The sequence below is a fragment of the Meleagris gallopavo genome, chromosome 12, assembly GCF_905368555.1.
Source record: "Meleagris gallopavo chromosome 12, MGAL_WU_HG_1.1, whole genome shotgun sequence".
NCBI classification, from domain to species: Eukaryota; Metazoa; Chordata; class Aves; order Galliformes; family Phasianidae; genus Meleagris; species Meleagris gallopavo.
In genome coordinates this window covers 12,475,906-12,503,350 of record NC_139415.1, presented here as the reverse complement: position 1 = coordinate 12,503,350, position 27,445 = coordinate 12,475,906, and the positions used below count along the sequence as shown (strand labels likewise).

At 48.4% G+C, this 27,445-nt stretch overlaps 1 protein-coding gene across 6 annotated transcripts; it reads left to right on the top strand.

Moving 5' to 3' along the window:
• Positions 1–1,456: 1,456 nt before the first annotated feature.
• On the top strand, positions 1,457–27,271 carry ACAN (aggrecan). Of its 6 annotated transcripts, none has more exons than XM_085233982.1 (18): positions 1,457–1,526; positions 2,072–2,443; positions 3,379–3,553; positions 3,815–3,942; positions 4,530–4,826; positions 6,904–7,416; positions 7,897–8,071; positions 8,626–8,753; positions 8,859–9,152; positions 9,644–9,838; positions 10,829–11,493; positions 11,644–13,142; positions 13,203–13,981; positions 23,704–23,862; positions 24,081–24,163; positions 24,491–24,635; positions 25,472–25,654; positions 26,452–27,271. In XM_085233982.1, exons 1-18 carry the CDS (start codon positions 1,457–1,459, stop codon positions 26,532–26,534), a joined length of 5,943 nt encoding a protein of 1,980 aa, XP_085090108.1. In that variant the 3' UTR covers positions 26,535–27,271. The 6 variants fall into 6 exon arrangements, with proteins under 6 accessions (XP_085090108.1, XP_085090107.1, XP_085090106.1 ...); XM_085233981.1 differs by adding an exon at positions 21,462–21,575 and having other exon boundaries at positions 11,614–13,981; XM_085233980.1 differs by adding an exon at positions 21,462–21,575 and having other exon boundaries at positions 10,829–11,514; positions 11,575–13,981.
• The last annotated feature ends 174 nt before the right edge of the window (positions 27,272–27,445 follow it).

Genomic DNA, 27,445 nt, shown 5'->3' with positions numbered 1-27,445 from the left:
GCCTGCAGTTTATGCAGCCAACTCTTTAAGGACTCCTGAGTATGGCTGATTTCATTCTGTTTATCCATAGCAGATGGTGTTTCCAGTTCTTGCTTCTGAGGAGCAGAAGGCACTTCCAGAGAAGTGGCCATCCCGTGCTCTGTCTCTGCTATTGTCCAGCTTCTGGGTGCCAAACACCTTGGCCTCTTCTGCATCACTACAGCATGACAACTGTCTTTGTTTCCCCCTACTGATGGCCAGTACCATGGCTGTGGTTTATTTTGTTCTAATAAACTGATTATACATGTATAAGTCATTCCTAGCTAAAAGGACACATGAACACGCACACACAACTCCACAGTTTATCCTTGAGGTTGGCACTTACTGACATTTTTATTCCCAGGCTCAACAGAAATTGAGATATGTCTGGTTTGATCTTACACAGCCCTACAAGAGCTTCTCTGCCAATGTGGTCCAGCCCCATTCTGTCCTGTTTTCCTCCGGTATAGCTGTCTCTATTAACTAAATACTTCACAGAGATGCCATTCTGTGATGTATCATGTTGAAATGAATGAGTGCATGGAGGTCAATTTTTCAGCATCAAAAGGCTAATGCTTGACTGTTCAGGAAGAGGTTTTGTTTGTTGTTTTTTTTTTTTTTTTTTTTTTGCCACAAATTATGCCAGTGATGCTATTTAGAGGCCCTTTCTTCTAGACTGATAGTTTATATACTCCGGATGTTCCCTGCCAGCTGGGATCTTTCTGGATCACGGAAGAGAAATGGCCAATATTTGGACAGGTGACCTCAAAGGAAACTCCGGTGATTCAGTAGGTGTGGTCCATCCTCCTGAGTCACAGTCGAAATGTGGTGCCAAACAATGTCATGTTGCTGGAGGACACAGTTTTTACTGGAAATATTAAAACCGACTTGAGCACTTGCAGCTATTTTATATCTAATGATACAGTACAGAAGAACTATTATGAATGATAAATTAATTTAGTTGGTCCAGCCTATATTGCTTCTGTCATTCAGTGTCTGTAGGATGCTCTTTTCTTTTCATAAGCTTTCTGAAGTATCAGGTTGCTCTGACTAGCTGATGGATCCTGACAAGATATTTATTGTATGGGGCTGCAAGGCCTAGAATTACATCCTATGGATTCCCTGTATCAATTCAGGATCCATTTGCATTTAAGTCTATGTACGCTGTCATTGCAATGAGTGGAACTAAAGCATTACAACCTTTGGTTTTTCCATTTTATGGGGACAGTTTTCCCTTTAAGGTGTACAAAATGTATCCAGACATCTGGCCCCAGAGCCATGTTGGCTTGAATGGAAGATGCTGGTCAGGGGCAGCTCCTGCTGTGAGCTGGTGCTGAAAGCATTGCCCTGCCCCACTGTGTCACCCACAGCTCCTCTCTACACAAACATACAGCTGTTATAAATCCTTTTTCCCTGTGTTGTTCCCAGCAGGTAAACTATGACCACTCTACTACTAGTGTTTGTGTGTTTGCAAGCCATCACCACAGCTGCCTCCGCAGAGTTCTCAGGTACGTGCTGCAGCGTGCTAGGAGCCAGCACTGAGCAAGGTGCTGCACAGTGGTCCCATCTCCAAATGGGGACATCTCTAGGTGTGCCCAAGACTTGCTCTGTGCATGCATGGGGCCCTTCTTTGGATGGGTGCGATGCCACCATCTGTCATTGCTATTGCGCTTGAGAGGATGGGAAGACAGTTCAGTCAAACACGGGTTTATGGGAAAGTCAAGGGAGTTTCAGCATTCCCCCTTTCTTCTGCCCTATCAGTTGTGATCTCATGTTGTGGACAGAACCACACTGCAGGAGGCCCCTTCACTCCATTCATCCCCACGTTTGGTGCTGCTCCCAACTCCCAGGAGCAACGATGGAGCAAGGGTAATTGTTGTAGCCTCCATTTCTGCAAGGCTTTTTCAACAAACTAGACAAAAAGGGTACACTTGAACGTGTGGGTGTAGGAGGCTTTCAAAGCAGACAGAGGCACTGCAGCATATGGAAGCACTGGATATTTAGGATGAAGTGCATTATTGATGTAACCCTTGCTTTGTTTGGGAACTAGCAGACAGTAGCGATGGCCTGGAAGTGAAGATACCTGAGCAGTCTCCCCTGCGTGTTGTCCTGGGAAGCTCCCTGAACATCCCCTGCTATTTCAACATCCCAGAGGAAGAGGACACCAGTGCTCTGCTAACCCCACGGATCAAATGGAGCAAGCTTTCCAATGAAACAGAGATCGTCTTACTAGTGGCCACCGGCGGGAAGATCCGGCTCAATGCAGAGTACAAAGAGGTGATCTCCTTGCCCAATTACCCCGCCATCCCTACTGATGCCACCTTGGAAATCAAGGCGCTGAGATCCAACCACACTGGGATTTATCGCTGTGAAGTGATGTATGGGATTGAGGACAGACAAGACACAATAGAAGTCCTGGTGAAAGGTGAGACCCTGCCTTTGCTGCTTCCTCCCAGGATCTGGCCTGGGCAGAAAGGAGAGAAGGTGCTGCTCTCTTCATAAGCACCAGCCCTTCTGGTCAGGTCACACGGGGCCATGTGCAGGTGAGCACAAGCCGTGGGCCAAGCATTTATTCCAGCAGAGCAAACAAAACAGTAGAATGACTCATGGCAGAATATGATGCCAATAAACTGACTCTTCTGACAAGGTGAGTTACAGAGACGGCAAGATGATGTCTTGGCAGGAGGTGGAGCTGGATATTCTGGGCCATTGCTCAGAGGAGTGAATCAGGAGCAGGGCTAGTGCAAAGCCTTTGAATTCTTCCAAATATTACAGGAGAAGGGATGCCCTCAGCTGGACAATTAGTCTGTTCTGGAATTTTTTTTCCCCAAAGCTCATTCTATTAATAAGGACAAAATAAGTAAAGTTGGGGTTCCTACAATCCTTACCTTTATCAAGGGTTTTGCTTTCAGTGAAGGCCAGGAGGACAGCTTCCACCACAACAGGAAAAACCAGGAGGCTTCTGCGGGTTTCATGCACTGGAGTATCCACATCACAGTCCCCTCATTGCCTCCTGGTGCATTTTCCACTGAACTGATGCCAGACCAGAGCATACAGATAGCCATCCTTTATATAGAGTCCTGTTTATTAAAACAAACAAACAAACAAACAAACAAACAAACAAACACTTAGATACCTTCAGAAAATCTACAGACTTTAAGTGGTATGCCTTAGTATAAAATATCATGTGCTCTGCAAGGTCCACCAAGCCACCCTTTAGTTTAAGATGCTCAAACTTACATCACAGTACAAATAATTCATTGTTTTTCTCCCCTTTCTTTGAATCCCTAACTCCTTTGGAGGTAAAGGGGCTGGTTGCTTTCCAGCAGACGTGTCCATGCTGGCCATTGTGTTTTCCAGGCGTCGTGTTCCACTACAGAGCAATATCCACAAGGTACACCTTGAACTTTGAGAAGGCAAAGCAGGCCTGTATCCAGAACAGTGCTGTCATTGCCACCCCTGAGCAGCTGCAGGCTGCCTATGAGGATGGGTACGAGCAGTGTGATGCCGGCTGGCTGGCTGACCAGACTGTCAGGTAAGGGGAGATAAAAGCCACTCGAGGGAAGGTCTATTGTAACAAAGCCTCTGAAGGAGTATGGTTGAGAAGCAGTTGGGAAATGCCAAGAAAATCCACAAGTGTGGCTCAACCATGCTGAGTCCTGTGTCCCCATTAGTGGGCACCTTGGTCTCTGATGTCTTTGGCTGGTTCTCAGGACTGTCACGGGGAAAGCAGGATGCTAGCTCCTCCAGCCCTGTGCTGCTGCCCCATCCTGCTTCTATGCACCTTGTCCCCCAGGTACCCCATCCATCTGCCCCGGGAGCGCTGCTACGGTGACAAGGATGAGTTTCCAGGAGTGAGGACCTACGGTGTCCGTGAGACAGATGAAACCTATGATGTTTACTGCTATGCAGAGCAAATGCAAGGTGACTGGGGGGTTCTCACTAGAAGCAGAAGCAGCCAGTGCTCTGCTTGTGCCTAGTCCAGACAACAGGGCACAAAGGTCCTAGAAGATGACAATTTAAAGGTGGAAATCACATCTGCCAGCAAAGCCAAATGTTCTCTACATTCTATTTGTAAGACCTTGAATATTTTAGTGTTAAAAGATTAATGCAGCATAGAGGGTGCAGTTGCTCTACCCTCCAACAGAGCCATGCTGTCCCGCATGTCTCTGACCACCCATTCCAGGATGTGATTTCCAGAAGTGCCCACTATGCATATAACTGGGATCCACTGAATTGTTCAGCACATCAGAATTGAAATTGGCCTTTATCTTCCACTTGCCATTTGACTCCAGATAGTTAAGTAAGTCTTCCTCCAACTAACTTACTCCCTAAGAACCCCTTTATTCCGGTCTTCAGAGATAATCACCAACATGAGGCTGCAGTTAAACTGTAGGACACAGGACTTTCATTTTATTCAGACTCAGGTCTGATGGAATGGGAATTGGGATTGGGAATTGGGATTAAACTCAACAGCTAACCCCCTGTGCTAATGGATCTTGTGATTGCAGGCAAAGTCTTCTACGCCACCTCACCCGAGAAGTTCACCTTCCAGGAAGCTTTTGACAAATGCCACAGCTTGGGAGCCCGCCTGGCCACCACGGGCGAGCTGTACTTGGCCTGGAAGGATGGCATGGACATGTGCAGTGCAGGCTGGCTGGCTGACCGCAGCGTTCGCTACCCCATTTCCAGAGCACGGCCCAATTGTGGAGGGAACCTGGTGGGCGTGCGGACCGTTTACCTGAACCCTGTCAACCAGACGGGGTACCCTCACCCCAGCTCCCGCTACGATGCCATCTGCTACAGTGGTGAGTGCTCTGAGTGATGTCTCCTTACCTACGTAAGCGAGAAGGAGCTCCTTGTTTGCAGCTAACTTAACCTGAAAACATCCCCGGTGCATTTTCCTCACAGTCTTCACCAGTGTTTGTCTGCTGTTTTGAATGGGGACAAGATGGGACTATTCCAATTTTTCTTTCAAAACCATTCACTAATGCAGCCTAGGAGCATGAATTAAATTAATTATAGTAATTCACACAGGCAGATGGGGGAGGAAAGTATTCCACTGCTGGTCATTTTTCATCTCAGGCACTCCCAGGTAGTGGTGTAGTGGTTCTGTGATTCTGGTCACTGCAGAGCAGCACAGAAGGCACGCCAATAAAAAAGACAGATTGCAGCTCACTGTTTCACCTGTCCTCGTTAGCCAGTGCCTCCAAACACTTGCATTGCTAGTCTCTCTGTACGATACTTACCTTTATGATAGACCCTCTCTGAACTAAGGCAGAGAAGCTTCTTGCTTCTTTGATTTTTGTTTATTTCTTTCTTTATTTTTGCAAAGGTACCTGATCTTAGCCTCTCTTCATGTATTCATGTTCAGGTAGGAAATAAAGAGTCCCAGAAGCGCATGGATGTCTGTCCAAGTAGCAGTTCAGGAGATGTGGAACAGACCTCAGGTAGTCCATGTAGAGGACTTTGAGTGCTGGAGATGGAAGCAAAGGAAAAAGGGAACAGACCTGACCCTGCGTAGTGCTGTGATGCAGTGCAGACACACATCTGAGTGTCCATGCTGGGATAAATCAGAGTGCAGCAGCCTCTGGCAAAATCGTGCCTGGGAAGTGCAGAGTGTCCCCACTACGCCCTCTTTCTCCTGCCTGCTCTCTTCTCCCTGCAGCAAGGAGAGGACAAACACAGCTGCGCACGATCAGCTTAGGGCAGGCAGAGGGGACAGCATTCACGTAGAAATCCATCTTTACAAAAATAGTATGTTCTGAAAACCTTTTCATTTAAACCAATTGTGCCCAGATATATGTATGATTTGTGCATCAGGAGGCCCAAGCATTTGTCCCTGTAAAAGCTCTCAGGCTTCTTGGTATCTATCTATGTGACCTATGTTCCTATAACACAGCCTTCCGGTTATCTCAGGACATTCATTCAGAATTGCTGAGTACAGCCAGTCCTTGCTTGAGCATCTCTGGCTAATTTATTGAATCCTTTAAGATCTGAGAGGTACTGGCTTAAATGAAATAGCAGGAAAATGGAATTGGAAATAAATAGAGCGGGGACAGCAGTATTATGGGCAAAGCCTGATGGTATCTTGTTAGTTCTCCTTCCCCAGCTGAGACCCGCCTCGCTGCATTGCCATCCCTCCCTGGCTTGCTCGGTTCAGTGCTGCTCTTTCAGTCCCCATCTGCAGGCTGACCTGTTCAGTGGGATGTCAACAAAACATATTGTCCTAAGGGACGTGACTCATGCAGAAAAGTGATTTGGGAGGGGGAAGGTGGGAGTAAAGCACTTGTTTAAGTTTGCTACATTGAGTGACCTCAGCTTTCTCGGTGATGGAGGTAGCATGCTTGTATGTGATGAGTTCCTCGGTCCCCAGCTGAGCAGAGCAGGAGGGCAGTGATCCAGGTGTGACTTCATGCAGTTAGTTTAAGGATCTCTGTGCCTTCCTCAGGCTCAGAGTTGCTGTAGAGGTTTTCCTTGCTCCCATGCCACCTTGAGATCCTTGCGGCAGGCACTAGAGGTCAGTGCAGACTCGGATTTGTGCAGGGTGCTCCCGGGAACGGGAGCTGGGAGAACGGGGAAAGCCGTCTGCTTTTCCAGCTGGGGAGCCTGGGGCGAATCATTGCCTCCAACTCATGGATATCCAAGACCAGGCTGGATGGGGCTTTGCACTTCATCTAGTGGAAGATGCCCACGGCAGAGGGTCGGAACTAAATGGTATTTTAAGGTCCCTTCCAACCCGAACCGTGCCATGATTCTGTGATTCCGTGCCCTGCTGCCATTGGAGCCAGCAAACTCTCATCTCCCCCTCCACGACAGCACCAGCACTGTACACCTTGCTGGACTGACCACGTCCTGCAATCCTTGCTTTGTCTCTCAATGTAGGTGATGACTTCGAGGCTCTGATCCCAGGACAGTTCACCGATGAGGTTGGGACCGAGCTGGGCAGTGCTTTCACCATACAGACCGTCACTCAGACTGAGGTGGAGCTGCCCCTGCCACGCAATGCCACGGAGGAGGAGGCCCGTGGCAGCATCGCTACCCTGGAGCCCATGGAGATCACAGCCACCGCCACTGAGCTGTACGAAGCCTTCACCGTCCTGCCCGACCTCTTCACCACCAGTGTCACAGTAGAGACAGCTTCCCCAGGGGAAGAGAACGTGACCAGAGAGGAGGTCACAGGGATATGGGCTGTGCCTGAAGAGGTCACCACATCAGTCTCAGACACTGCTTTCACCACCGAAATGGCAGAGGTGAGCTCGGTGGAAGTGGCCATAGGAGTGACTGCCACGCCAGAACTGGAGTCTGCCTCACCATTCACTGTAGAAGATCATCTCGTGCAAGTGACAGCAGCCCCTGATGTTGCCCTCCTCCCCAGGCAGCCCATTTCCCCCACTGGTAAGTCACAAGCACTCCAAGAAGAGTGAAGATGGTCTGAAAATAGTCTGATCTTCTGCCAGTGCAAAGGACATCCAGATCTCTAGAGGTCTACAGGCCTGTTTGGGTACTTGGAGTTGCAGGCTGAATGCTTCCACCATGGGTGGGGTGGAAGGGCCTTGGAGGGGGGCTGCAGTGCTTCTTCATCATAAGCAGGATGGGGATCAAATGTCTGATACCTGGGGCTGCAGTGGTTGTACTTTGCATTCCCTTGTGCATCTGGGGAGGGGAAGGTCAAGGGAATTAGATCCCCCAGGAAGGCTATAGAGATGCCCAGAACATCACCCTATAATGCAGCAGAGCTCAATGAATGAGGGATCTCCATCCAAGTGAGTTTGCAGGAGTGTTCCTTGCATTGCTGTTGGGAAGATCCTATCTGGTGACATATCTCAGTTTGGGGGTTCCTAATGCCCTGTATCACCATGGTTCCTCTTTCCTCAGGCGTGGTGTTTCACTACCGTGCTGCCACCAGCAGATATGCCCTCTCCTTCGTCCAAGCCCAATGGGCCTGCCTGGAGAACAACGCTGTTATTGCCACTCCTGAGCAGCTCCAGGCTGCCTACGAGGCTGGCTTTGATCAGTGTGATGCTGGCTGGCTGCGGGACCAGACGGTCAGGTAAAGCCATATTGATGAAGGGAATACATCTCTGTGAAACGATTATTCAGCCATGAATGATGGATGCCCCGCCCTTGGAGACATCCAAGGTCAGGCTGGACGTGAGCACCTGATCAGCTGTAGGTGTTCCTGTTCAGTGCAGGGGAGTTGGACTAAATGACCTTTAAGGGTCCCTTCCAGCTCAAACCATTCTATGAACTTGAGGCTTCCCTCTGGTCTGCACTGCTGCTGTATTTATCTGCAGATAAAACTGTCCCAGCCTAAAGTTGTCTCATCATATAGTGCCCAATAGACTCGTTCTTCTCAGTCTGTTCCTAATCTGTGTGATTAGTGATGAATTTCACAGTGAGCTGACATGTATGAAAAAATGGAGGAAAGTTTGTATTCACCGCCCCAAGCTGTAAGTGCAGATTAAATATGTTTCCAAGTCATGCTGGGGTTACCGAGCACCTCTAAATGTGAAGATATGATGTCCTGTTCCCAAGTATGCTGAGATCCTTCAGCCCAGAGTACATAAAGCTGACTGCGGGTCACCTCCTCTCTTCTTTTGTCAGGTATCCCATTGTGAATCCTCGCAGCAACTGTGTAGGAGACAAAGAGAGCTCCCCAGGCGTGCGCTCATACGGCATGCGCCCGGCCTCAGAGACCTACGATGTGTACTGTTACATCGACAGGCTGAAGGGTATGTTCTCCCCGTTCCTCCGTGTGCGGGTAACAGCAGGCACACCGCAGGATGCCAGAGGTGCTGAGGTTCAGACTCACGCTTGTCTTCTCTATCGGCCCACAGGTGAGGTGTTTTTTGCAACCCAGCCAGAGCGGTTCACCTTCCAAGAAGCCCAGCTGTACTGTGCAAGCCAAAATGCAACGCTGGCCTCTGCTGGACAACTCCACGCTGCCTGGAAGCAAGGCCTGGATAGGTGCTACCCTGGGTGGTTGGCTGACGGCAGCCTGCGGTACCCCATCGTGAGCCCCCGTCCTGGCTGCGGGGGGGATGCACCTGGTGTGAGGACCATCTACCAGCACTACAACCAGACGGGCTTTCCTGACCCTCTGTCACGGCATCACGCTTTCTGCTTCAGAGGTACTGTCCCATCCCTCCTAGGTCCTTCCTCTTTGGGGAATGGGTTTTGCAATGGGAGCAAGGGTGCATCGGGGTCCTACCTAGGGCTAAGTGGGATTCACCAAAGCCTTGCTTCTTCTTGGACCTCGGGAGCACACTCTCATAACTGTGTACTTACTTTCTTAACTTGGTCATAGTACAGCTTGGGTTGGAAGGGACCTCAGCAATCATCCACTTCCAACCGCCCTGCCACAGGCCGGATTGCCACCCACTAACTCAAGCACTAGATCAGGTTGCCTGGGGTCCTATCCTGGCCTTCATAATGCCTCAGAGGGAAAATCTCACCTGGTTCCCTCTGCCTTCACTTCTCTGCTCAGCTTGACTCCCAGTATCAGGAGCTCAGCATACTTTTTCACCACGGCTTATTATTTTGGTATCTGGATCACTTACGGAGCTGCTTCATCTGGGACTATGAACTCTTGGACACTCTATCCTGTGTCTTTCTATTCCAGCTCTGCCATCCGTGGAGGAGGAGGGGGTGACCTCACACTTTGAGGAAGAGGTGATGGTAACCCAAGTGATCCCTGGAGTGGAGGGAATACCTTCTGGGGAGGAGACAACTGTGGAGACAGAGCTATCTGCTGAGCCTGAGAATCAGACAGCCTGGGGAACAGAGGTCATCCCAACCGACGTATCGCTGCTCTCAGGTGGGTCAGGCACCATTCTTGAGTTGTGATTGGTAGTCTTGAACCAGAGCACTTCTAAAATAAACTGACTATGTCCTTGCTGAAGGAAGGGCCTTCCAAATGCAGCTGAGGAGGAGGGTGGAATCTGAGAGAGTTCTCTTCATTGGAATTAGCTTTTCATGTAACAGCTTCAGGTGCGTTTCAGAGGAGTGTGCTGGCAAGTGTGGAGGCACTTGAGACACACAGTGCTCCTGAGGGACACGCCACCCTCCACTGGCTACCTTAAAGTGGAGGCAATGGGACAGGGAGGGCATGCTGAGTCTCAAAGAAAGTGTGGGACCAAGGAACTTCAGTTATTTAAACTGAAAGAAGGACTTCTTGCTCTGCTGGTTTTGCGTATTACTGTGGAACAGGCTGTGAACTGATATGCAGTCCCATATTCTTTTGTGTTTGTTTTGTGTTTTTCACCTTATTAGCAACTTAGTTGTGCACACAGGTACAACAGGAGGAGCTACACAGGTATATAGAATTTTTTGCTGCATGACCAGCTGTGCTACCAGAATGGCACTGGCCAGCATAGCTGCTGCAGACCAACATTTACATTGCCAGGGCATCTCACAAAATATGTTGTTGTGTGTCCAGGAGGCAGCCTAGAAACTGACCCCACGCCCAGATGACAGAGCCAAGATGTGCTCAGGGCAGCACCAAACTTTTCTTCCACATGCCATGTCCAAGGAAACTGTAGCTTTATTTTGGCTCCTGGGAATTAGTGTCACTGCTGCCATTGTCCCATGCCAGAAGTTTATGTATTCTGTCAGTTTCCCAGCAATTTGTATGTAGCATTATTTAAGACATTATCCTCATTAACAGATTTGAGGGCATCAAAGGATTTCTGCCAGAGCTCTTTATCCCAAATGTGATGTTATTAGATGTCAGTTTGGAGTTAAATTAGGAAATTGTTAATATTAACTAGTTGTCCTATTTCCCTCTCTTTCTTCCCTCCTTTTCCAGCGAGACCATCTGCTTTTCCTCCAGCTACTGTAATACCAGAGGAAACAAGTACCAGTGCTTCCATCCCTGAAGTGTCCGGAGAGTTCCCCGAGTCTGGAGAGCACCCAGCCAGTGGCGAACCTTCAGCATCTGGAGCCCCAGACACGAGTGGAGAACCAACTTCTGGAGGTTTTGAACTGAGTGGAGAGCACTCCGGGATTGGAGAAAGTGGATTACCATCTGTAGACCTGCAGAGCAGTGGCTTTGTACCTGGAGAAAGTGGCCTTCCCTCAGGGGACGTGAGCGGGTTGCCTTCTGGCACTGTTGATACCAGCGGCTTACCTTCTGCAGAGGAAGAGATATCGGTGTCTATTTCGAGGATACCAGAAGTTAGTGGGATGCCATCTGGAGCTGAAAGCAGTGGTCTGCATTCTGGATTTAGTGGAGAAATCTCTGGCACTGAGCTCATCAGCGGCCTGCCATCTGGAGAGGAAAGTGGGCTCACTTCTGGTTTTCCCACCGTCTCCCTCGTGGATTCCACTTTGGTGGAAGTTGTAACGGCAGCACCGGGACGGCAAGAGGAGGGAAAAGGATCAATTGGAGTCAGTGGTGAAGGAGAGCTGTCAGGGTTTCCATCTGCAGAGTGGGACAGCAGTGGGGCCAGAGGGCTGCCCTCAGGTGCTGAAGCCAGTGGGGAGCATTCCGGGGTGCCTGAGCTCAGTGGGGAGCATTCCGGGGTGCCTGGGCTCAGTGGAGAGCCTTTTGAGGTGCCTGAGCTCAGTGGGGAGCATTCCGGGGTGCCTGAGCTCAGTGGGGAACATTCTGGGCTGCCTGAGCTCAGTGGAGAGCCTCTTGGGGTGCCTGAACTCAGTGGGTTTCCCTCAGGACTGGACATCAGTGGGGAACCATCTGGAATACCCGAGGTGAGCGGCCTGGTGGACGTGAGTGGCCTTACCTCTGGTGTTGATGGAAGTGGTGAGATCTCAGGCATTACCTTTATAAGCACCAGCCTGCAAGAAGTGACAACCCCGTCAACTGCAGAAGCAGAAGCAAAAGAGATCTTGGAGATCAGCGGACTGCCTTCAGGAGAGACTTCTGGCATGGTGTCTGGGAGCTTAGAGGTCAGCGGTCAGCCTTCGGGACACATAGACTTCGGTGGGAGTGCTTCTGGAGTGCTTGAGATGAGTGGATTTCCAAGCGGAGCAGTTGAGAGCAGTGGAGAAACCTCTGGGGTTGAAGTCACCAGTGGCCTTGCGTCTGGAGAGGAAAGTGGGCTCCCCTCAGGCTTTCCCACCGTGTCTCTCGTGGATACCACGTTGGTAGAAGTTGTAACGCAGACATCAGTTGCGCAGGAGGTGGGAGAAGGACCTTCTGGGATGATAGAAATCAGTGGATTTCTTTCTGGAGACAGAGGACTATCTGGAGAAGGGTCTGGAGCTGTGCAGTCTAGTGGGCTTCCTTCAGGAACAGGAGACTTCAGTGGAGAGCCATCCGGGATCCCGTATTTCAGTGGAGACATTTCTGGAGCCACAGATCTAAGTGGACAACCTTCAGCAGTGACTGATATTAGTGGGGAGGACTCGGGGCTTCCAGAAGTCACTTTAGTCACATCCGATTTAGTAGAAGTTGTGACAAGGCCAACGGTTTCACAGGAGCTGGGTGGGGAAACAGCTGTCACATTTCCTTATATCTTTGGGCCAAGTGGTGAGGGCTCTGCGTCTGGAGACCTGAGTGGAGGAACATCTGCAGAAGGTGGTATAGAAACATCAACAGCTTATGAAATCAGTGGTGAGACATCTGCCTTCCCTGAAACGAGTATAGAAACATCCACAGGTCAAGAAATCAGTGGGGAAGCGTCTGCATACCCTGAGATTAGTGTAGAAACATCCACGAATCTAGAAACCAGCGGGGAAACATCTGCATACCCTGAGATTAGCACAGAGACATCCACAATTCAGGAAGTTAGTGGGGAAACGTCTGCCTTTCCTGAAATTAGCACAGAAACATCCACAATACAAGAGATCAGTGGGGAAACATCCGCATTTCCTGAAATTAGAATAGAAACATCCACCTTTCAAGAAATTAGTGGGGAAACGTCTGCATTTCCTGAAATTAGAATAGAAACATCCACCAGTCAAGAGGCCAGGAGTGAAACGTCTGCATTTCCTGAGATTACCATAGAAGCCTCCACCGTCCATGAAACCAGTGGAGAAACGTCTGCCTTTCCCGAAATTAGCATAGAAACATCCACAGTCCATGAAATTAGTGGGGAAAGTTCTGCGTTTCCTGAAATTAGAATAGAAACATCCACAAGTCAAGAAGCCCGAGGTGAAACATCTGCATTTCCTGAGATTACCATAGAAGCCTCCACAATTCAAGAGATCAGTGGAGAAACATCTGCATTTCCTGAAATTAGCATAGAAACTTCAACTGTCCGTGAAATCAGCGGTGAAACGTCGGCCTTTCCTGAAATTAGAATAGAAACATCCACCAGTCAAGAAGCCCGGGGTGAAACATCTGCATTTCCTGAGATTACCATAGAGACATCTACTGTCCATGAAACCAGTGGGGAAACATCTGCATTTCCTGAAATTAGCATAGAAACTTCCACGCAAGAAGCCAGGGGTGAAGGATCTGCCTATCCTGAGGTTAGCATAGAGGCATCCACAATTCAAGAAGTAAGTGGGGAAAGTTCTGCCTTCCCTGAAATCAGTGTGGAAACATCCACAAGTCAGGAAGCCCGTGGTGAAACGTCTGCGTTTCCTGAGATTGGCATAGAGACATCCACAGCCCACGAAAGCAGTGGGGAAACTCCCGGGCTGCCTGCTGTTAGCACTGACACTGCTGCCACGTCTCTGGCCAGTGGTGAGCCCTCCAGTGCTCCTGAGAAGGAAATTCCTGATGCAACATCACACTTGATCGCAGGCGTTTCAGGGGAAAGCTCTGTCCCAGACGTCGTAATCAGTACCAGCGCTCCAGATGTTGAACTCACACAGGAACCCAGAAACACTGAAGAGACTCGGCTTGAAATAGAGCCCTCCACTCCCGCGGCGTCAGGACAAGAGACAGAAACAGCTGCTGTCCTCGACAGTCCCCATCTGCCGGCCACTGCTACTGCTGCCCTGCATCCAGCCTCCCAAGAAGCAATAGATGCACTGGGACCCACGACAGAAGGTACTGTGCCTTCTCCCAGCCCTAACATACCAAGGAAGGGAAAGGAGGGAGGGGGCACATCTCCTGCCTGCTCATTGCAGAGCTGAGGGCCAGCCCAGGGGAAGCACCAAGTGGTGCACGGGGACCTTCCCCTGCTGCAGCATGGGAGCAGGCATTGACTGCTCCTTCCAGCTGCTGCTCCTGATGGAGCTGGCACCAGCTAGGAGCATGACTGGGCATCACCTACCTGTGCCCCTGGGTTGCATGGGTGATGGTTGGGATGTAGGTGACCTGGAACAGGGGCTGGAAAAAGTGCGCTCTGTGAATGACCAGTGAGAGCCACTGGGTGTGACACATCAGTGGAAGGCACCAGGGCATTCACACCCTGTCTGAAATTGCTCTTAGCCATTGCTCTAATCTCAAGAAAACAACATTTTTTTTCTCATCATGTGAAAAGCAGAGCAAAGACGGCTCCACCCGCCTGAGACTTCCACCCTGGCTGGGAGATGTGGCTGGGAAGTTGGATCAGGCAGGCTGCAAGCCTCTGCCCTGCTTTGTTTCTCTCTCCATGATGTGCTGACTCGCTGCCCTGGGTGTTTCCAAGCTCTTGCTCCACAGCAGCCATTCCATCAGCTGCTTTGCTGTGCCAAGGGGCTGAGAGGCACAAGCCAGCTAGGAACAAAGATCTCTGCTCTCAGCCTTGTCACTGCTGAGTGCAGCATTTGCATTGAGCACGCTGCTCCCTGTAGCACAAACGGGCAAAATGTGTGAGAAGATGCTCACAGCTTCTGGCAGCTGCACAGATACATGTGCTCCCTTCACCCTGCCCCTTTTTGGTGCTTTAGCAGGACTGGTAGTTGCCAAGTATAAACAGATACAATATTGTAAATCTGAATAACCTTGTATGGTGAAAATGCTTCACCAGCTTTCTGACAGCACTCCACCAAGTAGTGCTTACGTGCCATGCAGACACTAGGATGCTACAATGAGAAGACAAGCAGGGACATTTTCATGCTTGCCAGCCACTTCTTGGCCACGAAGGAGCCCTGTAATGTCCCACAGCATCCCTGGCAATGGCTTGGTTTCACTTTGCTACAGCCAGGAGCAGGCTCTGGGGCACAGGCCCCACTGCAAAAATCATTCCTCTTGTCACATAAACACACTGGTGCTTTTAGATACCTTGTGGTTCTGTTCACATTGGCCATGTTGCAGACATATAGCAAAAAATGCGTTTGCAAAGAGATCTGCTTCTAGCAAAAGCAGTATTCACTCCACTCTCTTCCCATGCTGCCTCCTGGTCAGCTGCTTCCTGGTGAACCCACACCACTAAGCACAGACAGATCTGGATTTGGTATGGGTCAGTAATGCAGGGCTCTGTGCTGCTCAGCCTGGTTTCAAGCTTCGTTCCCGTCCTCAAAATGCTTTGGACAAGTCACTGCATTTCACTCTGCATCATTTCCCTCTGGGAAAGCAGGTGACCACAGCACAGCCCTGCTCCCCACACATCCCATCTGTCTTTGTAGAAAGCCCCCAGAACTCTCCTTGCATCCCGCATGGGCTTTGCCCTTGGGCCATGCTTGCTGCCACGTCCTAGCCTGGAGACAAAAACAAGTCAGAAGGACAATGAGAAGGAAGAGAACCAGCCAACAAGGCTCAGCAAAAAGAGAAAAAATTGGCCCCAAAGTGTTGTTTTATTTCACTGCTTATTCTTTTTATAAATTACCCACAAGGCTATTGCCAGATTCTTCAGAGCTGTTGTTAGCCAACATTCTTGTGAAGCATTTTGAAAGAAAACCATGTGTTAGACAGCTCATGTGTGAAGAAGTTTGAAAAATGTTCCAAAATTGGAATATGTTGTGTATTTGTGAGTCACGGGGATGGCAATATAGCAGCTGGGGTTTCTTAACAGGTGACAGAGGTAAGTGATAACTGCACAAAGCTTAACTGTGGATTCCTTGTACACTAGAGATGGGCTTCAGAACACGTGCTTGGTTTTTGCTTCTCTAGAAGATAATCCAGGGTATACGAATTATTTTGTTGATAAGCTTCTTTGCTGTAGTATTTCTTCAGGGTGAAATGCAGTCCAGGTCAGGGTCTGAACAAGGCTCATCCAGGCAGCAAGAAAGTGTTGCTGACCATGAATGTGCAGCACCTCTGCACAGGGGTGAAATTCCTCTAGAAAAGTAGGGCACAGTGCTGATGAAGAAGAACAAAGAAGGAAAAATATTCTTAGGTATCCTCTTCTGAAATCATCACTCTTCAGAATGACTGTGAATGCAAAAAGCCTACAAGGAAGAGCTACGGGTTGGAACCATGGTTTGCAACCTCGTGCTGTGCTGAGAGTTGTAGGGTGTTGTGGATGCTCATTAAGTGCAGTGTGTTTCGGCTACAGTTGAGGCATGACCAAAGCTGGTTCAGCTCACAGAAGGAGCTCAGGGCAGCGCATGAAGCTGCTGGGCTCCTGTCCTGCCATTTAAGCGTTCCAACTAGATTCAGCAGTCTTTTTAGTGGGATGACTCCAGAAGAATTACATTTTTTCTGTAGGCTCTACTTCTCTCTCAAAGACAAAGCCACAAGGACAAGAAGACTGGAGGTTAACACTTGGGATGCCAATATTTTTTAGTTTTTAACAAAATTGAAGGCTTTGCCTGCACGTGTCTTTGTCAGCAGTTGGATTCATCCTTGACGACGGGAAGCCTACAAGCCTACAGCATGAAGAAATGGCCATAGACTTGGCTTCTCCACCCAGAGCTTTGCCAGCTCAGTGGGTCTTTTTGCTTCGGGTAACATTTGAAGACAAATAATTATTAACTGAGAAGAGCACGCTGGCGCTTCAGTGAAAGGCTGTGGTTTGGAGCATTCTGACCAGCCAATGTTTTAAAAACTTCACTCGAGTCAAGGGAAAAATAGAAATGTGCTGAAATGGCAGCAATTTGTGTTAAGTTTTGCTTGCCTCTGGTGAAAAGAACGCATGGAGTCTTCCACCAGTGGCCCCAAAGCAGCTAAGGTTAGAATCCAAGTGAGAAAAGGTATTGATGGTGTTTCCTCCTTCACACCACAGAAATCCAAGGGATAGCTTTTTTTTTTCTTTTTTTCTTTTTTTCCTTCAAAAAGATCATTCTAGAAACAGCTTTGGTTTAATTAAATAGTTAATTCTTTTAGTAACTTAATTGCTCATCACTAGCTGGCTACATGAGCTACATTGCTCTCCTCAGCTCCTCCTCTTCTCTCCTTGGTAGGAGTCAGTCAGTCAGATGTTTTTCTTCTCTATTTGAGTGATCAATTCAAACTTCCCTGGAGACTCAGAAAGGCAAATTTAACTTGTACCTGGAATTTTATCTCAGTCTCTAGAAGATAATGATGCAGCTGGTCTCTGAATGCCTGTTTGGATAATCACACTTACAGGAAGGTCTATAAAGAAGGGGTGAGGAGCACATCAGGGACTGTTGGACATTCAGAAAATGCCTCGTGTTTCCGCTTTACATTTTCTTCTATGCAGAACAAAAGCAAGAGTACAAATCATAGAGTATTTTTCTGAGCTAGTTCCTCGCAACATAAGACTAGAATTTGTTCAGGAGATAGGTGGTAGCACCCAGCCTGTCTGCAGTCTGCTTCTCCTCCATAAGTGTTCTAAGCACAAAGCTAACTTCATTTCATGAGTACTTTTGCTATCTGGATGCAGGCTGTCACTGAGAGAAGTGCACAGATTGTATTGTTTTAAGGAACATTAGCACTGTTTCTAGTATTTGTCTGCTTAGCTTGGGATGAAGGATCTTGAAAGTCTTTCCTTCTCTCTCACTGTGTGCTCACTTTGCATGCCGTTTGCCTTCTGAGCAAAACCAGGACTGATCTATTTCATTTCTAAAGGATTTCTCTTTCCAATTTCCATGATCTAGTACAGCACATTGTCTTCAAAGGCACTGGGAGAATACTTGTGCTGTGTTTAGCTGCATCAAAAGAAAATAGTACTGACTAAATATAGTAAGTATCTGGCAGTGTAAGAGAAAGCTGAGGAAGTGAATGGTGTGAAGCAAATTCAAAGATTGTACTGTAACTCTGTAGCTCCCCTTGCTTTTGCCAGCCAACAGTTTACAAGTTCCAGATGCAAGACCCTATTTACATTAGAGGTTTTTCTGTTTTGATTTTTGGTTTCATTAATAAGAAATAATCCAAAAGTTATCCCTCAGGTCCTGTTAGTAGTATAAAATAGGACCAGTTGTCACAATAGATTTGAATAATCCTTTGTAATTTCTGGGTGATATTAAGTACGGTGCAAAGCATCTCCCAAAGAGCTCTTAATTTTGCATTATCCTTGAGAAGTGAGTTAATAATAAGTTCTAAGTGGGCTTCCTATTTTCGGCACTGCAAAGCATTTTCTTCCCTGTTTCTGTTTCAGAGCTGAAGCTCTTGAAAGCCAGGGCTGCCTCTGTTCTGCATCCCATGCCACATCAGTTGTTCTTTGTTAGCACTGGGTAATAATAGCAGTAGTCTCTTCTCCTTGTTCGCTGATAAGCTCTTGAGCTGCACCTTAAAGCAAAGCTGACTTTTGAATGGCTGCTCACCCAAGCAAACAAATAGCTCACTTACATCTAAGAATGTCAAATCCCCCCTGCTGCAGGCTTTCCTGCTGCTGGGGATGGGCACAGTGATTTACTGACCTCACCCAGCCATAAACCCTGTGGAAGGGGATACGCTTATGGTATGTAAAAGGTTAAGAAGGAGGAACCAAGCATTGAGTGATAGATGGGGTTTTTTTACTGGAGTTCTCACCTCCTGTAAATCCAGTGGCTTTGATGTGATATCCTAGAAGTACCCACAAACCAGCTTGCCACGGTTTCCAGAGGCAACGTGGCTGCCAGTTTAAAGCTTACATTTCTAAAAGACCAGATTTTCTGGGGGGACCAAAATCAGCAACTTTTCCTCCAGGCTGGCTAACATGTTTGAGTTTCCTGATATCAGCCTGGTGACTTGATCAAGCTGGAAGTGTCCCTGTTCATTGCGGGGAGCTGGACCAGATGGCCTTCCAACTGAAACTGTTCTATGATTGAGCATCCAGACGGAGATTCAGTCGCTGTCCCAACAGCAACTAGGCTGAAGGGGGGATTTGGTATTTATGATCATCATGTGCTTAGAATGTCTTCTTTCCAGCCACTTGCACCGTGCTTATGGAAAAAATAACTGTCTCATTTGTATTTGTTGTCTGTTCTCCTAACACTACTGATGAGTATACACTTTTTGTGTGATATATACAAGTGTATGTGTCTATGTATCTAACATACATACTGTATGCAGAGCTTTGTTTTTACAGCATATATAATATGAGCAGTCATATTATATACATTATCTGTAAAAGGAAATTCTTTTCCAGTGTTATTTCCCATCTGGAGACTTGTGGCAATGAATTTGCATGTGTCTGCTCCTTCTTCCTTCAGCATCAGGGATGGCAGCTCCCAGCGAGTCCCATGCATCTCAGAAGAGACCTCGGATGTACCAAAACTCTACTCCACATTGCTGAGGATGACCAAAGTCTCATTCTTCCCCACTAAATGTTCTGCTTTGTACGTGCTTTGTTTCCACTTCCGCAGTGTGCTTTCCTCTTGATGGAGCTTGATGGACAAAGAAGAGCCTTTCCTTCCTTGTTCAGCTGGAGGCCACTGGGATCAATGAAACATCTGCTGCCACTGCTGTTGGGAAGACCAGGGATCCTCTGGAGCTGTCATCATCCCTGAGGATATTTCATTTTCCTCTATGTTTTCTGTCTCCTAAGAACTCCAAGTGTCACTACAGACAAGAGCCAACCAACTGCAGCTCCTCTCTCTCACCAGGCACACAACCCCTCATACATTCTGGAAACTCTCAAAGTATTTCATAATGTCATGGAAACGAGATCTCAGATTTTCTTTGCACTGTATTGAATATAGAAATCCAGAATTTTTTCATGAGTATTTAGAAGAGCAACACAGAGGAAGAAATTCCTTCTCTCAGTGAAGAGCTAACTGCAAAACTGGCATTAAGTGGTTCATCAACCATCTGAGGAACAAATATGTTGCTTATATTGATATGATCTAGAATAAAGAAGACAATTCTCATGCTCCAAAGCACAAACCAATTTGCCACCCAAGGTCAGGAAGAGTTTTTCGCATCATTCAGGCACACTACAGAGCATGTCAGCCTTTAGTTGACATATCAGATATTGGCTGCTGGGCAACTAGATATTCACATCACTACTCTGCTCTGGTATTCCCATAGCCAGCATGTTCATCATCTTTGAATGTTTCCTCACTAACCCCTCTCATCCAGGAGAGCATAGAATGTGTTAGTCAGCACTTTCACAGCATTCTATTTCTTCAGAGTGTAATAGAATGAAATGTTGTCTTGCATGAAGATCTAATCAATCTTTTAACATAATCTGCATGGGTGTCCACCCACTTTTTTATTAGTCTTGTTTCTTGAGTTGAACATCTCCGAGATCTTTTCATTCTGAATGGTTTTCCTTCTGATTCTTAAGTTCAGTGAGTAGGATTAAGGCTCAATCTGGAGATATACTAGAAGAAGACCTTTAATTCCAGCACAAAATAGATTTTCTAGTATATAGATCAAGCTGCCTACCTGTGACCTGCTTCCGTGCTTCCTTCATTCTTTCCCAAGATGACAGAGGATGGAAGTGCTACCAGATGATGGCATTTAGTACCCAGGCTTGTGCTAATTAGCAAGTTGAGAAACACTGAAAAGTTGGAAGTCCAATTCCTCCCATTACCAACTTCTCTTTTCACCTCTGAGAAAGCAGAAAGCATCTTAAGGGATGCTCTAGATGGGAAAGTAGGAATAGTTTCCACCACCATGAGAGACTCAGCAGCTGAGAAAGATGCACAGCTTCTTCCAGTCCCATCACAAGCAAAAAAAACAAGTAGTGTGAAGAGGTCCACTGCACTCCGGAGTTCTTCACCAAGGAAGAGGCTACCATAGTCTTTGATCCTGAAAAGGAAAAGGCTGAACCACCTTTGAACCCACTTCTTTTCTCTCCCGCACTTAGCTTCACTGAGATGAGATTTCTTACCCCAGGACTTCATCTGAATTAGAATTAAGAAAAAATGATCTCCAGCAATGCTAGTTGTGTGTCAGGGATCTATTTGACAATATTCTTCTGACCCAGCAGAAGTTGGTGTGTTCTGCCCATCAGGTAGACGGTGGGCAAAGAAGTTTCCACAGCTGTCAGAGTCACTGAGTGCTGTATCGGAAATGTCTTGCTGAGGTTGCCCTGATATCTCCAGAATGGCGTTCAACCATCAGGTGACATCAAAAGAATGTCTTCCTCATAGGGTGGGTTGGGTCTCTTGACTTCATTCCTCCAGCAGCAGCAGTGGCAGTATGTTATCAAGTAAGACCTGAACAAGTTCTCCCAAAACAAGCGATACTCCCTCCTAACAAGCAAGGAAACAAGTTCTCCTCTTGGTGGAATTCTCTGCCCAGAGCCCTAATGGAAGCCCTTGATTTCTTGCAGACACTGATGAGTGCCACTCAAGCCCCTGTCTGAATGGAGCTACCTGCGTTGATGGCATCGACTCTTTCAAATGCTTATGCCTTCCCAGCTACGGAGGGGACCTGTGTGAGATCGGTACGGCCTACTCGGCTTCAGCTAATCTTACTAACAGCCTCATTACCTCCTTCCAGCCCTATCCCCAGAAAGCTGAGCCCAGGTGCTCCCATCAGCCCTGCCCTCATCTCATTAGCTAACCTCTAACAGCCAGCTTGGAACACAGTAGGGAAAAGCTTTGAGCCTTCTGCTTCCATATTCTGATTCATTTCTTCATCACAGCATTGTGTTCTCTGAGATTCCCAAGCAGGGACCTCTGGCGTCCTCTTCAGCTTTCTTGTTTGTGTTCAGCTTCTCTGGTGAAGCTGCATGCAGACTGTGATGGTGTTGATCGCTGCATCTTTGGGTCAAGAGTCTTCCTGTTCATCTGTGACAGTAGGGAAACATCTGAGTACATCTCCACCCCAGGCAAACTTTCTCTGCTAGACTGGAATTTCATGGAAGGATGCTTCAACTGAGCCATGTAAAAATGATTGTGTTTCACTCTGTGAAGAAGCCTCCTTCACTCCGGGAGTCTCCACCGATGTGACACAGCATGACATTTCTGTCATCTCTTCAACGTGGCTTCCTGTGGTAAAGCCAGCAGGGAATGTATATCTGAGAAAACATGAAGTGACCTATTTTTACTTCAAAATGAGGCGCACTCTGACCTGCACTAATACTTCTTTTTGTTTCTGCAAGAAGGAAAAAAAAGCATTTTTTTGTTCTTAAAACTGATGAAAGGCCGAACTTCTGTCAGCTGAACTGAGAGGAAGGTCCCCTGCCTTGCTCAAGCAAGAGGAATAAGTTGCATTTCTTACTCACCTTGACATGAGTCACGCTAATATGCATTGGGTTTTTCTTCATCTTTCTCTGCATCTCTCTTTCTGCTTTCAGTATGAGCGTACAGAGTAGACCATAAAAAAACCTCAGGATTTTTGGACCATTTGGGCAGGAATGGTGCTGTCTTTATGTCTCTTTGTCAATGCAACTTAATCAGCCTCTGATTTACCCACCCCTGCTGCCTTCTGTTCTGCCAGAAGACTCCTACCCTGCAGCTGCTCATGACCTTGTTTGGTCCAAGCAAGACTTAATTTTCTCTTTTCTCTTTGCTATGATTTATGGGTTCATAATGCCTGCATCCCATTTTCTAGGTGATACAAGAAGAAAGGAAGGACTCAAATTCAGTGGTAAATATAATTCTTTATTATTGCCATGAGGCAGATCTTCCTTTCCCTAAAATCTGTCAGTCTCCAGGACACTGCAGGAGTCAGTCCTTCCTGTCACGATGTCAGTGTCCCTTCTACGAGTTTTTGCTGGTATTTTCCAGTGTGATTGCCTAGAGCTTCAACTACTTCCAGATATTCCATCTGATCTGTTAGAAAGCACAGAAAACATCGAAATGCTTCACCTTGCTACCAGCCCTCCCAACATCTGTGGAGCAGGTCTGCAGTCTTCAGTTGGAAGAAGACCAGAAGGGCGGATCAGCAGGAATTTGTGTTACTGAAGGCAATAGTGCTTCGACCTACCAAGATTAACACCAGAAGAAAGAAACTGAGCACAGAAAACCTTACTGTAAAGGGAGGGAGGCATGAGGACTGATGGAATCCCACCCCAAGAGCAGCAAGTTCCTGCTCGCACCTCTTTATTCCCATCTTGGGTTGCTTTTCGTCCAAAACCCAGAACCACAGCAAGTAATGTGACTGCCTCATCCTGGGCTCTCACCACTCAATTCCTTTTTGATGTATGAATGTCAGTTCTGGCATGGAGATTCAGGTTTCAAAGACGCTTTCCAAAGCAACAAAAATCTGCAGGAGGAAAAAAGAGGGTTGTTGCTTTGATCAGATCCTCAAAAATAGTCAAGGAAAACAAATGGGGATGGAATTGCTCCAAAATAACTCTGTGTCACTTGAGTTTTCCAATAGCACTTGTAACTTTGTGACAAATATGGAGTCTTCTGCATAGGCTTCCCTCTCTTCTGCATTTGTCTTAGGTACCTTCTGATCATTTTCCCTGGGATGCCATGCAGACAACACTGTAAGGTTTTGCTTTTTAGAGGAGGTGACCATGTGTTGTCCTGTGCCACAAGTGTGTGAGCTGCCAAGAGGTGAGTTGGAAAGCTGTCAGACGGTGCACCAACTCCTTTTCAACCCTCCTTTGTGTGTTTCAGACCTGGCAAACTGTGAGGAAGGCTGGATCAAGTTCCAGGGCCACTGCTACAGGCACTTTGAAGAGAGGGAGACATGGATGGATGCAGAGTCCAGGTGCCGAGAACATCAAGCCCACCTGAGCAGCATCATTACTCCAGAGGAACAAGAATTTGTGAACAGTGAGTGTTGGGGGCTGCCTGGGGGACATGAGAACAGGGAAGGGTCCATCCATTGGACTCCACACTTATGGTGCAGAGGTTTGTGCAAAATAATGTAAAAAGCAAATGCTAGATGACCCCAGAGCCCCTGGTCGAGAAGAGGTGAGCTGGAAAAGGGCTGCCTGCACACAGCATGGTGAGCCAGCACCTACCTTTCTATCCCTGTTCTGCTTTCCCAGGCCATGCACAGGACTATCAGTGGATCGGCCTCAGTGACAGAGCTGTGGAAAACGATTTCCGCTGGTCTGATGGGCACTCACTGGTGAGTAACTGGGACGGACCCAGTCCTCAGCCTGGGGCAGGGGAATTGGTGGGAGGAATGGTGCTGGGAACAGAGCCCTCGAGTGACACGTTGAGTGCTTGGATACGGTGTGAGGGCAGCCCTCAGATAAATGGTTTTCCTGGTTTTAACCAGCTCTGGTGAAACCGCACCTGAGCAGAGGCTGAGCTCCATGGCACCATGGCCATAGGCGTATCGCTGCAGTAGCAGTGCAGGTAGCTGTGGTCTCTAGCAGGTGGAGGCAGGAGGAGACACAAAGGAGGGAAGGAGAGAGGGGACTCAGGCTCAAGTGTTTTCCTCTCCCCCCAGCAATTTGAGAACTGGCGGCCCAACCAACCCGACAACTTCTTCTCCGCGGGCGAGGACTGCGTTGTGATGATCTGGCACGAGCAAGGCGAATGGAACGACGTCCCCTGCAACTATCACCTGCCTTTCACGTGCAAGAAGGGAACAGGTGAACTCCTGCTGTGCACCAGCAAGATGGGGGTGATTCAACCAATGGCTGTGGGATTGGGGCATAGGGGGAACGAGCCCTTGTTCTTCCACTGAGCTCTTTGAGAGTAACAACCCTATGTTCAGCCAGGAAAGCTCATGCTGTAAGCCTGCCTCCCACTGAAGTTTGTATGAATTTAGGTTTCTTTGAACTTCTGTAGCAATAGTGCCTTTTTTGTAGTATCTCCATCGATTCCCCTCCTAAGGAAACAATCTCCCCATTCTCAGCTTATTCTCTAGCCCTGGGTCTGACTGATGGATGTTGTAAAAGCTTGAGGGGTAGCACCTGCCCATGTGAGTAACAGAAACTATCTGGATCAGAAGTGCCATTCCAGCAGGGGAATAATGAGGGAGGGCATCACTCCCACCACATCTCAGGGATGGGCAAGGTGGTTGCATCTTTCTACCCCATCAGTGGCCTCACTTAAAGGTCAGAAGAAGCGACCATCACCCACTTACAGACACCACAGAATCATTATGTTTGGGAAAGACCACTAATATCACCCAATCCAGCCGTCAGTCCATCCCCACTGTGCCCTCAGTGCCACATCCCCACAGTTCTTGAGCACCTCCACGGATGGTGACCCCACAACCTCCCTGGGCAGCTGTGCCACTGCATCACCACTCTTTCTGAGAAGTTTTTCCTAATATCCAACCTGAACCACCCCTGGTGCAACTTGAGGCCATTCCCTCTTGTCTGCATGGGACAGCACAGGAGAAGCAGCAACGGGGCTGACGGGTTGAAAGCTGTCTGCCAGGGTTTCTCCATCTCTTATTGTCTTTGCCCATCTCCTGCAGTTGCCTGTGGGGACCCACCTGTAGTGGAGAACGCCCGGACCTTTGGCCGGAAGAAGGACCGCTATGAGATCAACTCCCTGGTGCGGTACCAGTGTGACCATGGCTACATCCAGCGCCACGTGCCCACCATCCGCTGCCAGCCCAACGGGCACTGGGAGGAGCCGCGGATATCCTGCATCAACCGTACGTCTCAGCCATCCCGGTCCCAATCATCCACACCTGTGGGATGGTGGAGAGGGATGCCCTTGGCCAATTTTTTTCTCCCCCGGGGATGTGGATATTCAAGGTGCTGGATGCACGCAGCTGGGAGGAATGGGAATCGAATTAATCATAGAATCACAGAATGGCTTGAGTTGGAAGGGACCTTAAAGATCACCCAGCTCCAACCTCCTGCTGTGAGCTGGTTGCCCCCCACCGCATCAGGCTGCCCAGGGCCTATCCAACCTGGCCTTGAGCACCTCCAGGTGCATTGGGTGGCACTGGGTGTAGGGCAGTGCTGAGCCATGAGGAGATGCCGTGCTGGAAGCTTTCCAGAAGGTAGGGCTGAGGGATGGAGCAAAAAGCTTAATAAGAGCCTTGGCTACTTAAAGAAAAGAAGAAAAAAAGGAGCAGCTCCTGCAGCTGGTGAGTAGCAGAGGACGGGAGTGGGGAGCCCTGCCGAGGAGACAGAGATGGCCCCAGGGATGGGGCTGGGTTTCTGGCCCTCCTCGAGGCGTCCCGGCCCATCCCCAGGCTGCTACACCCCGCTCCCATCCCTGCTCGGAGCTTCTCAACAATGACATCGAGCTCAGCCAAATCACATCCATCAAATGCCGGCCGGCTCCTGGCCAGCTCCGCTCCAGCCCAGTCCCAGAGCTGGGGAAGGCAGGCGGGAGGGACGGAGGGAAGCACAGTGCTGCACTCCTGGTGCTGCGTTTTCCCTGCTTTCCTTCCTCCCCTGTTTCTCCTTATCCCACTAACGATGCCATTTCTCCCCGCAGCCTCCAGCTACCAGCGCCGGCTATACAAGAGGAGCCCCTGGAGCCGGTCGAGACCCGGTGTCATGCACAGACCCACCCATTAGAGCGGGGCGAGGGGTGAGCAGAGAGAGAAAAGAGAGATTTTTACGGAACACTTATATTAACAGAGGCGATTTCTTCTTCTTGTTGTTGCTTTTTTGTCATATAAGGAAAAAAAAAAATTATATTACAGACAAACCCACCTTTGTGTATATATATATAAAAAAAGAAAAAAAAAAAATTAATGTTTTCCAAGCACCAAAGCAAAGCAAATTAGAAGTCAGCATTCTTACTAACAGTCCGGTTCCAATTATCGTCGTGCCTTCGGGGACAGGGAGGGGGGTGGGATCGCAGAGGGCAGGGGGTTAAGTTAAATAATAAAGATGATTATTTTTTTCCTGATTTTATCCACGAACAATGTAATTATTTCTGTTATTTAATCTCCGGGGTGAACAGCACCTTTTGGGGTTAATTTTATTTTATTTTTTTTTCCAGAATCCTACTGCTGCGGCGCGTCGGGGCGGGTGGGGAGAGGGGCAGTGAATGTACCGGGAGGGCCGGGGGCTGCGGTGGGGGGAATCGGGGGGAGGTTGAGAGCCCCCCACCACCGCCCCACAGCGCTGCGCCCATCCCGGGACGACGTGCTCTTTCCAGGGGACCGTGCGGGGCACCAGCGTTCCCTGCACCTATTTATATTTTTTGAACATATCCTATTTTGAAAGAGTGATAAATAATAAAGAGAGCGAAATTGGAAAGGGTCGTTGTGGTTTTTTTTTTTTGGGGGGGGGAGGAGGGCAGCAGGAGGTGGCTGTGTGGGGTAGGGTAGCAGGGAAGGAAGGGATCTCAAAGGGGCTGTGTGGACAGAAGGGCGGGGGGACACTTGGCACTGAATGCAGATGGGAACAGGATGGGGCAGGAGGTGCTCAGGAGGGGTTAACCCCAGGAACACACTCCAGCTAAAACCCAACAGCAGGAA

Bases quoted from the DNA above. Each gene is read 5' to 3' on its own strand.
- ACAN (XM_085233978.1), top strand. From the start codon at position 1,457: ATGACCACTCTACTACTAGTGTTTGTGTGTTTGCAAGCCATCACCACA. The intron at 9,839-10,828 runs GTGGGTCAGGCA...CTCCTTTTCCAG, and splicing joins CGACGTATCGCTGCTCTCAG to CGAGACCATCTGCTTTTCCT. The intron at 21,576-23,703 runs GTACGGCCTACT...TGTGTGTTTCAG, and splicing joins AGGGGACCTGTGTGAGATCG to ACCTGGCAAACTGTGAGGAA.